Source organism: Apiospora aurea, assembly GCF_038362705.1.
Source record: "Apiospora aurea strain CBS 24483 chromosome Unknown utg000009l_segment0_segment0, whole genome shotgun sequence".
Classification (NCBI taxonomy): domain Eukaryota; kingdom Fungi; phylum Ascomycota; class Sordariomycetes; order Amphisphaeriales; family Apiosporaceae; genus Apiospora; species Apiospora aurea.
The window spans coordinates 2,481,883-2,496,198 of NW_027117396.1; the positions used below are offsets into that span (position 1 = coordinate 2,481,883).

Genomic DNA, 14,316 nt, shown 5'->3' on the forward strand with positions numbered 1-14,316 from the left:
CCTGTCTCGACTCTTGACCGGTATCCGAGGCAAATGTGACTCTGACTCTCTGACAGCACCTCAGCACTTTACTTCTCAGGTACATAGCACCCGACACACACCCACCACATTTCTATACTATTGATACCAGCCCCCCACCGGTGGCCAGGGAGCAGTACGAGTAGCAGTAGGCAGACCCTTGACCGGTTGCTCTCAATCCCATCAAAATAACGTGAGTGGTGGCAATGCAGTGTCATTCTCCTGCATACAGGCACACGCACGCCTCTATGGACCCTGCCTCTCTCTCTCTCTCTCTTTCTTTCTCTTCTGCGATCTGCCGCCATCTCCAATCCTCCCGGAACGCAAAGCAGTGGTCCAAGGGCTTGCATTGTCAGACGACTTTCAGTTTGCACACACATAACATTGATGCATGCTGCATTCTCAAAACGAGTCCAATACCCCCCAACAGAAAAAGGATCAAAAGCGAATACCAATAGCGCTGATAGGAATTGAACCTATCTCAATCTTTATCCTTTCCTCCAACCTCCTCCGCCAACTTTGCAAGGCGGCCGGGCCGAAATGTGCTCGGGATAACGGCTGTACTGCTAATTGAAGCTCAAATTTGTAAGTGACACAATTAGCCGTTGGGCCAACACAAGTATCGAGGCAGCCTGCGGAAGTCTAACATGATCGCTAGAACATGCGAGTCCCGTATGCTTAAATAGATACTTCTGTATGCACATGGATCATTAGATTTGACGTCTATCAATATGAGAGGTTAGAAATGTGATAAAATGGGGAGGCGGCAAAGGCTCAGCTCAGTCGCGCCTACTCCCCTAAGCCCCACTGGGATTGCGCGCTGGCGCCAGCGTCGGCAGTCAGTCGGTCAAGACCCACGACAAACTGCAAACCCTCCTGACCCCCCATGCAACCAATTCGCACCAAAATTTCGATGGAAGCATGAGGTGGAAAACGACAGACGAGAGCTCTTTCGTATTGCAACCGACCGACGGCCCGGCCTTTTTCGAAGCGGTCGTGGACGACGAGGTAGGTTAGGTGCCCACCATTCCAGTTCATCTCCCCCGCGATTTCAACGACCAGGACAGAGCTGATGCGCCAGCATTAGGGTGCAAGCAGCAAACGCCAATGCCAATTGACTTGGCCCGAGATTGACGATTGGCTGAATCCCAAAGTAAGTAAACTTGGAGCCACGAGGCAACCATTGTATCTAACTTGCCATCTGCAGACACCTCATGAGTTTCCGGGACTGTCCGAAACCCAAGATCGCCAGCAGTTCTCGCTTCGGATTATGTAGGAACCCCCCAACCTCTTCATACTCCCCGCGGGCCATCTCGGTGCTGATTGAGGGAGTCATGTACCCAATGGGCAGAATGCCTCCAGGCTTAACCTCACGAGAGAGGGCTGGGCCAAGATCTCGTCAGCTTTCGGGCTTCACGAATCGACGTTGGACGCGTTCCTTGATGACAATGGTGCATTCGGGTTCTATTCTTATCGGTCGGCTACCAGCAACCGTCCTGTCAACGTTATCAGTAAGGCCTCTCGAGGTTATTCGTCAGCCACAGTCACGCCCATATACTGACCTGTCTCTTCAAGAGCTGGTACTCAAAGTGCCAAACAAGATCTCCATTGGGTATGATGCAGTATCATTGGCATACAATCTCTCCACAAAGTCTGTCACCGCATTAGTACATGGTTTGGAGCCCGCTCATTGGGACACGCTCGTGGCACTTTTTTCACAATCGTTTCATCTTTGCCGCCACCCTCTACTGCTGCCTGCACTGATGTTTACAACCCATCGCAAGAGGATCGAAAAGTATAGGCATGACATCGATCGCTCGATTGTTGATCTCGAGAAGGAGACCGGGTTTGGTGTTGCTGGGTTTCTTCGAGGCTCCCGGTTCCAGAATCCAGATCTTGATCTCGAGTCGGCACTGGTACGCCTGCAATCACAACAGACGGAGCTGGCCAATCTTGCCGTGGTATTGCGATTCAGCGAAAAATGGGCCGACTTACTCCTCAACAGTATCGCTCGGCTCAGTCAATCCCCTTTGGTTTGCGACCAAGATGCGGTCTTGCAGCTGGAAGACGAGATGTTTCACCTGCTCGAACTACCACGCAACCAGGTACAGACGTCGTTGAGTCAAGCACAGGCTCTCAAAGATCGAGTCCAAAGCCAGGCCAACCTGGTATGTATTGCTGACATTCTCTGTTAACGTTACGCCCGGTATCCAATTGACAAAATGTATGCGCACTGCAGATTTTCAGTTTGATCTCATCCGAGGAGAATAAGATCAGCCGCTTCATTGCCGAGGAGAACTCCAAGGTTGCCCTCTCGAGCAAACGAGATAGCATGGCCATGAAGACGGTGGCCCTTATCACTATGGTTTTCTTACCTGGAACCTTTGTAGCGGTCAGTCTTCCTTGTCCGTCCCGTTTCTCTGCCCTGCGAACGTGCGTATCGCCTATGCCGCTCTTCTTTGCTAAACAGGAAACAACAACCAGACATTTCTGAGCATGCCGCTCTTTGACTGGAACGCCGATACGGGAGGTACCCCATCTTCTTCGCCTTTCCAGTGGATATATTGGGCCACCACCATGCCCCTGACGATCGCCTTCATGGCTGGCTGGTGGGTGTGGTGGAAGCTGGAGGACCGGAAATGGGACGAGGAGCTGGAACGAGCGAAGGAAGAGAACCAGCGGGCTCTCGGCCGGACCACGACGGCTGACTCGCCAGTCTATTCGCCCGCCTATTCGTTTGACTCGCGGGTTAGCTAGCCCACGACGCTGCGATATCATGGACAAGGCGAATACCGAGGGAGAGGGCAACACACCATTCTGGGGTGTTTGCAAATGACTATGGGGTTGCACTTACGGTAAGCACCGGAGCAGTGTCACAGAGCTGGGTCGGCCTGCATGTGGTACAAGCCGGTGGTCACAAGCGCCATTGCTCGGTGACCTCCAAATGTGGAGACGCCCTTCCCTAATTGGTTCAAGCCAACGGGTCATGCCCCCTTTTGTCTAACTATATCACACTACAGCCCCCTACCCAAAGAGGTCCTAAGGGTCCAAAAAGGATGTGCATACGTAAAAACGTCTCCAGGTGAACAATCAATAGGCTTGAAAGAGGCCTGGAGGTGCACCGTCCATTACTCTTGGGAGCCAGGCCACGAATAAGGAGCTTGGCACCTTGATTAGATGACCTGGATCTGCTGGTCCCAAGCTAGGGATAGCGTGGATCCGATGGCCCAGGAGCGAGTCGCATACTCCTTCGCGAGTTATTTCCCACTCACCAAGACCCCGAAGGCGAAGTCAGTTATGGTCATGGAGATCCGAGGCTCCTGCTGGTCAATTAGCAAAGCAAGGAGGAGACCACCTGTGCTGGATCCATGACCACACCAAGCAAACGTTGCAGTCGCCGCGAGAACACAAGATGAAATTAGAATATGATATGGGTATACTCAATCGGTATAGATTGTTGTATAAGACAGGGAGTCCCCATCCTCCTGCATGGCATGAACGTAACCTCGCATCCACTGTTCCATCGTCATAGCCCATTTAGAGTTATTATATAGACACCCACCTATTTTGTCAATCTTTGCTTGGATGAACCGGGACGATGCGACACTCCAACGTGCTGATCCCCCTCGCCTCGGCCCTGCTGAGTGGCCCGGCCCGGGCCTGGGCCCCGCCGGGCTACAGCGGCTTCAATACCGTGTGGTTCGATGACTTTGACGGCGCCTCCGGCAGCCCTCCCAACGGCGGCGACTGGAACATCATCACGGGGAACCTGGGTGTCAATAATGAGTTAGAGACATGGTGAGTGAACTTGTAATCTCAGAAGCAGAGAAAGACAAACTAACCATTCCCTTTTCAGTATGCTACTATCTAGACCGCCACGCGGGCAAACGGGAACATAAAAAAGTAATAAAACGTACTGACTGTGAGCCCTGCGCATCATAGACACATCCAGCTCCCGCAACCTCCAGCTCTCGGGCGGCGACACCCTCCAAATCGTCCCCTGGCGCGACAGCGGCGCCGCCAACGGCTGGACCTCGGGCCGGATCGAGAGCAAGTACGTCTTCACCCCGCGCAACGGCGGCGTGACACGCGTGGAGGCGCAGCTGCGCTTCGGGGGAACGACCCCAACTCCAAACAGGGGCTCTGGCCCGCGTTCTGGATGCTCGGGCAGGCCCTGCGCCTCGGCACTGGCTGGCCCGCGTCGGGCGAGCTCGATATCATGGAGACGGTCAACGGGCAGCTGATCGGGCACGGGACGATCCACTGCGACGTCTATCCGGGCGGGGTGTGCAACGAGCCGACGGGGATCGGGGCCGCGGTCGGGGTCCCGGATCAGGGGTGGCATGTTTGGCGCCTGGAGTGGGATCTGCGGAATGGGGATTGGGCGGCGCAGACGCTGCAGTGGTCGCTGGATGGGAATGTGTTTCAGACGGTCTCGGGAGCGCGGATCGGGAACCAGGCGGTTTGGAACTCGCTCGCGCATGCGCCGATGTACTTTTTGCTGAATATGGCGGTCGGTGGTGACTGTAAGTATTCCCCGCTTTCTCCCTTTTGATTTTCCATCTCCGTGATGGTGGTGGTGGCTCATTCATGTGCTAACGCGAATACTCCGCCTTACAGGGCCTGGTTACCCCAACGCGGGAACGCAGGATGGGTATGGCAGCATGATGGAGGTCGCGTATGTTGCTCACTACCAGACTTGAGCCGGGGTTTCTTTTGTTCGCGTCTTTGGGTGAGTTTCTTGCATTTCCGGCTTATACCCCTGGTTTTGAGTCTTGGTTTCTTTGCGCCAGAGGCCAATCTTGGGTTCAGGATTTTATGTTTGGCTCGCTTTACTTCTCAGGTGGTTAGTCGTTTTCTACTTATGAACAATAATACCACAACGTGCCAAGTCAAAACCTGTGACGGAATAACTACGCTTCTTCCCTCTCGACTGCCGTGAGGCGCGGCATTCCTGCTGCGAGTTCCTTCCGCCGTTCAATCATAGGGTACAAGTACTCCTGCTACTTTGGCGTGTGGTTGCACCAGTCTATCTAAAACTGTCAGTCGCATCCGTTCATATTAAGAGGCGCGAATAGTGTCGAGATACCAGCCACGCAGAACAAGAGTCTCTTTCAACAAACCGACGTTGAAGTCATGAAACCCACATTCCGCAGGCCCTGGGCGAGGGAGGTATGGACATCCAGTCAGCGCTTCGGGATCGGAAGCCAATGTCGTGTGTCCGGTTGCTATGAAGTGCTTCTCTGTCTTGGATATTGAGTAAAATCAGGTATAGCGCAAACTGAATTTAGCCATCAATTGCATTTTGTATCTCATTATCAAAGGAGTGTATGTTTCGAACCTATCGCTTAGTCCAGCGAAGCGAGTGGCACGACTTAACAAGTCCCAAAAGTCACGAATCAATATTAAAGGAAAGAGGAAAACGAAGAGAGAGAAAAAGAACAGTCCGAGACAAGTGTCCATCCGCTGGACACGACTATCCCAAACAGACCGTGGTGAGTAAAGCAAACAAAGGAATTGCATGATTGGCCCATGTCGCATGAACCTCAGCTCCAGATGTTGCCGTGCTTCTCTGGGAATGGTGGCATAGATGAGAAGGACCAAAGAGATGAAAAGAGTGAAAGATGAAAACAGCCCATATAAGTTCAAGGCTACTATCAAATCGATGAGAACTTGAACTCCGAGAATTAAACCCCCCCCGCCTAGTCGTAACTGTCTGTCATGATCCGGGATTGAGAAACGTCCATGTCCTGGTCTTTACTTCCATCATCATCCTCTGGAGGTACGAATGGGCTTGGCCACAGTCCCGAAATGGCAGTAACTTGCCATCCGGCATGAGCTTTATGCACTGGAAAGACATCGGGCCACGTATCTATATATCAATCAGTATGTGGATTATGTTCATGGGGCTTTGCTTCATACTCCTTAAGATGCTGGTCTCTTTTTGAATTCGTAGTCGCAAGTTTGCTAGGTCGCCGGCTTTGGCGTATCTTGTTCCAGAATCCAACACCCCATAGGACTTTCCCGGTGGCAAGGCCAACAGCACTTTCTTAAGGTTCTGGGTCGCGTTGGTAAGTAGAACATGATGATCCCTTGACACATGAAACTCCTGAAGCAATTGACGATGTTCCTCATCACGTCCCGGAATATATCTCTCGGCATGTCCCTCTTTATCTTCGGTTGCGCTGAAGAAGTGACAAATGATTGCCTTCCAAATGTGTGGTAGATTCGTGTGCCAAAATGCACCTTGGAGACCTAAGTTCAGGTTAGTATATAGTAAGGTATCATAAGTGTTTCACTATATTTCATTGCTCATTGTTATACTCACGAGAAAGGCGGGCCGGAACTCTGGACCCCCTGTTCTTTGGCTCATTCGAAACTTTCCAAAGTGCTTCCGCTAAGTCGATGCACCCCCCTACGCTCACACCCCCCAACGGATATAGGCAAAAACACTATCCCTAATTAACACCACCTTCTTTCTATAATTATATATAAGTTAGTTTTCGTCGCATTTTTAATTAAATTACTTTTTTCTCTTCGTTTTCTTTTTTTTTTACACTTAACGCTATAGTGAGCGAGTTAAACCTTAATCGTGCGATTTAAAACGTCTCTCGCGGCGCGCGTGTTAATATAGCCGCCTTAAAGCACCGGGTTAACCGCACGACTTTAAAAACTCGGATAAAAGGCCGGTTAACTCGAAAAGATAAAAATAAATCGTTTTAAATACTAACTCCGGTAAAGGAGTTTTAAATTACGTTTTAAGCTTTTATATAAGTTTTATTAAGTATCGTATTACCGTATATTTACCTTAAAATATTTACTTAACGTATACTTAAAGCTAATAAAAATCACTATATACTAAAAAAACGCTGAATTAATAAATTTTTTAAGCGCTACCTTTACTTAAATTCTATTCTTTTATATACTATGGATTTTCGGCGTATTAATAGCACTTTTAAGGAGAATATTCGAGAGTTTTTTAAAAGGCTTAAGCACGACTTCTTAAAGTTTATTTTACCGGCCTTTATTTAAAACTATAACGAAGTTAATATATAGTTAAATATCGGTAGTAACTAAATAATAATCGGCCCTGCCGAAGTGCGAAAAGTTATCATTAAAAGCTCTATTAACCGAAAATAAGTAATTATAATAAAAACAATTAGTACCGATAACCGGTCTATTAAACCGATAATTATATTTAAAAGCTAATAGCTTTAACTATAGTGATTTCCCGAGGAAAATAACACTTTCACCGATTAAATGAAAAGCTAAACCTTCACGGCGTCACTAAAGGGTTAAACGAGTAACGAATTAACGTTAATATAGCTTAAATAAACCTTCCTCCTTTAAACTACCCTTAATAATACCGACTAGTGGCGCCTCCTTATACTAAATAGCCACGCCTCCTACTCGACCGAGGAGTTTTTATCAACGTGCATCGAAAATAAGGTTTAACTCCTCTTCCTTCCGGCTTACACGTTACACTTTTTATAACCCCTAGATTTAAGGGTGTTTAATATACTTAAAAAGAAATACTACCGAGAGGTCACATTATACTACTTAAAGCTTAATAATATAAGAATAAATAAAAAAAGTTTTTAAAGTGTTATACGGCGGCTAAAACCTTTATTTTTAAACTATATATTATCGCCGGCGAATAAAAAACAGCTGGTATTTTTCCTCGTAATATTAATAAACCTTTAAATTCTCGGCTCCGAAAATTCGAAGCCTCGTAAACGGTAAGACCGGCTGAGAAGCTAATACCGGATTCGGAGGCCGAATATACGGCACTTCCGTTAATTATTTTAATTAGCTCCCGGTAAATTAAAGATTTAGCCGAGAAGTTAAAAAATAATAATGTACGATTCGATAACGTAATACGGAGGGTGCTATTTCGAAAGCTTTAAAAGAGCCTAGACTTTTTAAACGGCCAGGTCGGCTAGCTCTAGCACGAGAAAGCTTAGTTAGAAGTTAATCTGGAAAAAAAAAGAAAAAAAGAGGAAGAGGCTTATCCCCGACCCTAACCGAAAGTATGCATCGATAATGGAGATAAAGGAAATAAAAAAAAAGATATAAATAGCTCGTATACGCCGGCGCGTATAACTCCGCCGGCATTATTATAAGAAACACTGGAATTAAATTTTAATACGAAAAGTGAGGCCTTTAGTTTAATTAAAATAAAATAACGTTATTTCTATATTTTTACTATTTTTCGTTATTTTTTTATAAACTAATTTACTATATTATTACTTATAGTGTTTTTATTTTTCGCCGATAACCGTTAAGGGGTGTAAGCGTAAAAGGGTGCATCGATTTAAGCCGGCCTATAGTGCTACGTGCCACCCCCTCTAACGGGCCACTTTTTTACACAAGGATTAATAATTTAAAATAAAGTTTAATAACTAATTTTAAACTTTAATTTAATAATATATTAATTATATAATATATTTATAAATTTAAACTAACGTAGTTTACCACTACGCGACGTATATTACTTAGCGACGCACCTTTTTTTACTTTTTAACCCTTTTATATAAATTAATTTAACCATAACACTTAAAATTAATTAAAACTATTCGCTATTCGATTCCTCGCTTAATTTTATATCCTTTTTATATATTCGCGTATTATAACCTATCTCGTCGTAAATATTACAGCGTTTTTTACCGGTCGCCCTTCGCTTCGACGAACCCCTATTTTTATTTTTATCGGGCGTTAAACGCTTCTTTTTTTACTTTTTCGTTTTATAATTATTAAAATTCTTTAATAATAAAAACTCTTTTAAATTAAACTCGCGACTTTTTAATTCTTCGGCGCTTAAAAAATGCCAAATTAGCCTCTTTTAATATATACATTTTATCGCGCATAAAGGTTATTTTATAAGCTATTTTAATTATACCTTTCGCTATTTAGTTTACCGTATTTAAAATCGGCGTCGAAAAGCTTTTTTAATAGGTAAATACCCTTTTTTTAATATAAGTAGAGTGTTTAATTATTTATTAGGGGTTAAACGATATTTAAGGGTCGTAGGTATTAACCGTTCTTAAACGGAATGGGTTAAGTGTAGGCGTCCGGAGACATATATTTAGTTTATTAATTACTTCGTTAAGGTTATAAGGTACTAAACTAAATACGCTAAATCTAAATTTAATATTAATTTCCGTAAAAATAGTAAAATACGCGGCTTTAAAAGTAATAAAAAACTCGAGCTTAGTAATATAGTTTATAAAAGTTTTAATAAATAGCTCGATTTCTTTCGAATAAATACGCTTTAAAAGCGAATAAAGTATTATATTAAAAGGTTAAAGTAAATATAATAAATAGGGAAGTATATTAATAATAATAATATCGTTATTTTAATAATATACCTCGAATTCGGCCGAAATATAGCTTTCGTAGCCGTTGAGAATTAAAAAGCGGTAACGACCTTTCGTTTACGATTTAGTATATTTATCGAAATATTTAATTTAGTTTAAGTTTATCTCGTTATTAATCTAGCTATTAAAAGTCGGCTTAATTACCTAATCGCCCGGTAAATCGGTTTCGCGGGACCAGTTTACGAGGTAATATTAATTTTAAACGATTAAAAACGGCGGAATACACTAGCCTTACGAATTAATATATTTAATTACCGTTACTTATTCCCGATTACTAAGCTAGACCGATTTCGCTTTTCTACGCCGCTCGGCGCGTATTACGACGAATATTAACCCGATTATGCTTATTATAAAGCCGGTCTCGTTAAAATTTTAAATATTTTCGTCGATAATCCCGTATTTCGCTTTTATATTCGTAATTAACGTAAACTAAGTAAAAATAACTTTAAAATCCTCGTAAAAAGTTTTTTAATAATTATACCGACGATTTATTTTAGTTTTTAAATCCGGGTTACGGTTAATAAAACGCTTAACTTAATACTTACCAACGCGGTCGCCGCCGCGCGACGCTATAAAAAGATTAGCCATATCTTTTATACCAGCGAAATCGGGAAGTATCCCTCGGATATTTAAATTAATTATATATTTACGAAATACCTTTTTTTTAATTGGATTTATTTTATATCGTTTCGATCGAATTTCGCGTTTTAAAGTTCGGCCGTAAATTCGATAACGTAAAGTTAATTCGGGTATATTATAAGCTTTTATTATTACTTTTTAGTTTATTTAATTCGGTTCGTTTCGTGTCGCTTAAATTATTAAAACTATCCGATTTTTTAGGATTAATTAAGTATTATAATTATAAAGGTATTACGCGTTAAAGTTTAATTATATTAAAATTAAATTAAGGTGCGTCGCTAAGTGATATACGTCGCGTAATAGTAAACCACGTTAATTTAATTATTTTATTTTTAATTTTAAAAATATCTTTATAATTCTTATTATAACGTAATCTACGGTTTAATTAAACACACGGTCTAATTAAACACTTTCTTTTAATTCTATATAACTTACATTTCATGCTTTATACTTTTATTACCCACGATAGTAAATTAATAAAAAAGAACGATATATAATTAGCGTTTTAAGCGCTTTAAAAAAACTTTAAATTACGTGTAACTTACGAGCCGCAGCGTAAATATATAATATTCCTTATATAACTTTACATTATCGGCGTCGCGATAATATTTTACGACGAGATATATAATCGTTAATATAAAAGTTTACGAATTTTAAAAAAGTAATTAATCGTATAATATATAATTAATTTAAATTCGCGATCGTTTCCGCCTCGGATAAGTAGTATTAAAAATATAGCGAATTAATTACTTAATTTACGTAACGCGGAACGCGTCGGCGTTAATTAAGCTTTTAACTTCGTACGATAATAATTAGATTTCCGGACGCGTTTTAACCGAAAAATCGATTATTAAAAAGTCTTTTATAAAAATCCCGACGCGTATCGCGCGTAATTTACTTTTATACGGAATATAATTAATAAATATAGAATTTAAAAAAAGAATATATACAATTTCGACGAGACCGGGTTTTTTATAAGTTAAATCTTATCCGAAATAGTCGTAACCACTTCCGATTAACGCGGAAAGCCTAAGGTAATACAGTAAAGGAACTGGGAATAGGTTATAATAATATAAAGCGTCGAATTATACGGTTACGTTCTTTTTTCGTATATTATTTTTACCGGGAAAGCGTACCTTTTTTTAGTACGAAAATAGCTTATTATTAAAAAATTAAGTAATCGCAGTTATTAAAAATAGCTAAACTACGAATAAAAAAAGCGAAGACTAGATTCGATATTTCGATAAATACACGAAGTTTCGTACGAAGGGTATTTACCGCCTATTAATCTTTAACGGTTATAAAAGTTACTACTCGATAGTTTTTAAGCTCTATTATAAAAAAAACTCGATTATTATATTTTATATACCTTTTTATTTATTATATAAGTTTTAGCCTCTTAATATCGGCTGTTTTCGTGTATTAAAAAAGGCGTACGAGAAAGAAATTAAAAGTTTTATACGGGCGTATATTACTTATATTTTAAAGGAGGATTTCTTATTAGCGTTTTTAAAAGCGTTTTAAGCGATTTTTACCGTTTTAAATATATAAGGAGGCTTTTAAGGGACCGGACTCGTTCTGTACGATCCGGAATATATTATTTTATAGTTAAATATAAAGCTACGTATTTTAACACTTCCGGGGACGTTTTCCGGCCTACCTATTCTTTAAGAATTAAAAACCCTAAACAACCCGATTAAAACTTAATTTTAAACCGAATACGTTCGAAACTATATCGTACGGTATTAAAATAGCTCTCCGATATCGATTTTAATTAGACTTAACTAAATTACGAAAAGTATAACGTAAATAATATACCGGCTCGCTTTTTTAAAAGGTAAAATAACCGTACTATAAAAAGTAAATAAAATACTTAGCCGGCGCCGCCGTATAAAAAAAACGGCTATAAAATAAAGGATTACTTCGTATATAAATTAAAAAAAACCTATAGTCTTAAAAGGACGTTAATAAACAATTATAAGATAAATCGCGCCGAAATAGTAGTCGTATAAAAAAGTTTAAAACGCGCCCGCGACGCTATAGAATTTACGGGGAGCCCGGGCATAATACGCGCACCTATTAAAATAATATAAAAATATCTAAAAAGGAGGATTCCGATTAATTTTAATATATTAAATGCGTTATAGTGAAATTAATTTATATTTCGTTATACAAGGCCTTAGAAAGTATTTAATTAGACCGTGTATTTAATTAGACCGTGTATTTAATTAGACCGTGGATTACGTTATTACTTTATAATATAAAAGTTTAAGAGCTTAAATATTAATATTTTAAAAGTATAACTTAAAAACTATTTTATTCATTTTGTAATAATATTATTCGTAGATAGTAATTACGGTGAAACCCCCGGTCCGTTGCAGGGGTGGCACGTAGCACCATAGGCCGGCTTACCCTTACTATATCCTCGTCGCTGGGGTTTCTATCGGCTTTTCCTTGTAGGTGCTGCGACATCTTCTCTTCCTAGAGCGAAATAGTTGTTGAGTGATGAATATGATGTGCGCTGTCTCCTGAAAATAACAAGAAGCTCTTTGATATTTATACATATATCGCTCAAAGAGCCTCCGAACCTCAGTTGGAACAGTTTTCATAGTTTGCGGTCATGGGTCGCAAAGTTGTTAGATGTGCCATTCCTCCTCAGATGCGTCAAGCACCCAACAATGACGGTGAAAGGTTGAACTACTAAGACCTATGCGGTCTGTATACCGAATTCAGTACCGTTGGTATTCGAAAGCCGTCCCGCCACACATCTGGCTCAGTGTAGCAAACTGGACCAAATAATGATATTGAGAAGTACGTAAATGTGTTGCGCTCCTTCCTACCCCCATCTTCGCCGGATGCGGAAACATTCGAAACGAAGTTGGTGCTTTACTGGTCTATTGCCACCAAGAACGAAACAAATGTTTTCTTTGGTACTTGTCGGTCGGGAGATGTGCAACCAGACCCTGGTTTTGGGAGGCGATCCTGTTGCAGGGAAGTGGACAGTGAAAATTATGGGTTGAGTTTGATGCGTACATTCCACCTGGTACCTACCATCAGATTGAATAAACGGCTAACAGTATCTGGTTATATTAATTGCAATGTTCCAATTTCCCGGTAGTCTCCCTGTAGATTGATCTGGAGAACGCTCATGGCGACGTGGAGGAAGGCATACATATTATAAAAAAAGAAAACTGAGTCCCATCGCTTACAATACAAATAGTACCACTCAAATGCCATAGAGCCCAAGTAGGAAGCCATGTTTCTTCAAAACAACCCGGTAGTCAGTCAGTCAAGTGGCTAGGTGGATGGTAGCAATGGTCATCCTTGTTACAGCTTCCCCCTTGCCTCCCCTATGCTGGAATGCCATGTAACCCCTAGCAACAACCGCCGCTAGTCTCATGGATCTAAGCGGAACAAACTTTCTGAGCAGGAACGGAGCGTCGTACGATAATGACGTTAGGAAGAATTTAAAACATTATGTAACAGAGTAGAATCACTCGTTGGTACGCCCAAGGATCCGGCAGCGACTACAGCAGCACACATAACACGCAATCTTGAGCCATTACATTCCATCGTGTTCCATTCGCAGGTCGTTCAACTCCAGTACCGAGCATTTGATATCTGAGATGCATCTCTCCTGTCTCCGATGGATTGAACTCTGCCGCAAGAACTTGATTCCCAGTCAACTTGGTCTCAATGATACGTTCCATCACACCGGAAACCTGCATCTTTTACATATCCACGTGGCTGGCTGGGGCAAGCACAGCTTTCAAAGCCTGCTTTATGCATAGGTAAGACTCTTCATTTGTTCCCAGAGAGCAAAATACATGTCGTCAGGGCACTGCAATACCTTATCAAGGGGACATTTCCGATCCTTCAGGGTTGATGTTCTACGTCTAATCTAGGGCCTACAGTTCTTCCTCCACAAGACCACCGATGGCCTCGTGTAGCTGTCCCAGGGTCTGGCTAGTCCTTATAGCCTCTAGGCTCTTGTCCGTGAAACGAACACGGTAAAGGTCCTCGTTGTGGGCTTCGTACAGCGCTGCCCGCTCCACGCTCCAGATCTTGACGAAAACGAAGCACTTGTGCGCGAGAATGCGCTCCTGGGTGACGAGGGGTCCCATGAACACTTTCTCCAGGGTCGACTCGTACGACGCCCCCTACCACTTCGTGCAGGAGGGCTTTGATGGTCGCGGCTCCAGCCGGATTTCCAGTGGAGCGGTAGCATTGCGGTGGTCTGGGTTGAACCGCCTGCTTACGTTTCGAGCACGCTTCTCATTTC

General features: G+C 42.4%; 3 protein-coding genes across 3 annotated transcripts; 2 read left to right on the forward strand and 1 right to left on the reverse strand.

Annotated features, from left to right (window-relative positions):
* Positions 1 to 1,232: 1,232 nt before the first annotated feature.
* Positions 1,233 to 2,775, forward strand: PG986_013896 (uncharacterized protein; the record flags this gene model as incomplete). The annotated part of the gene is made up of 5 exons (XM_066850118.1): positions 1,233 to 1,354; positions 1,381 to 1,529; positions 1,594 to 2,186; positions 2,258 to 2,410; positions 2,503 to 2,775. 5 exons carry the CDS (start codon positions 1,233 to 1,235, stop codon positions 2,773 to 2,775), a joined length of 1,290 nt encoding a protein of 429 aa, XP_066694261.1.
* Positions 2,776 to 3,616: 841 nt separating this feature from the next.
* Positions 3,617 to 4,721, forward strand: PG986_013897 (uncharacterized protein; the record flags this gene model as incomplete). The annotated part of the gene is made up of 4 exons (XM_066850119.1): positions 3,617 to 3,816; positions 3,971 to 4,109; positions 4,157 to 4,544; positions 4,639 to 4,721. 4 exons carry the CDS (start codon positions 3,617 to 3,619, stop codon positions 4,719 to 4,721), a joined length of 810 nt encoding a protein of 269 aa, XP_066694262.1.
* A 9,221-nt stretch (positions 4,722 to 13,942) lies between these two features.
* PG986_013898 (uncharacterized protein) lies at positions 13,943 to 14,158 on the reverse strand (the record flags this gene model as incomplete). Its single annotated transcript, XM_066850120.1, has 1 exon — positions 13,943 to 14,158. One exon carries the CDS (start codon positions 14,156 to 14,158, stop codon positions 13,943 to 13,945), a length of 216 nt encoding a protein of 71 aa, XP_066694263.1.
* Positions 14,159 to 14,316: the final 158 nt, after the last annotated feature.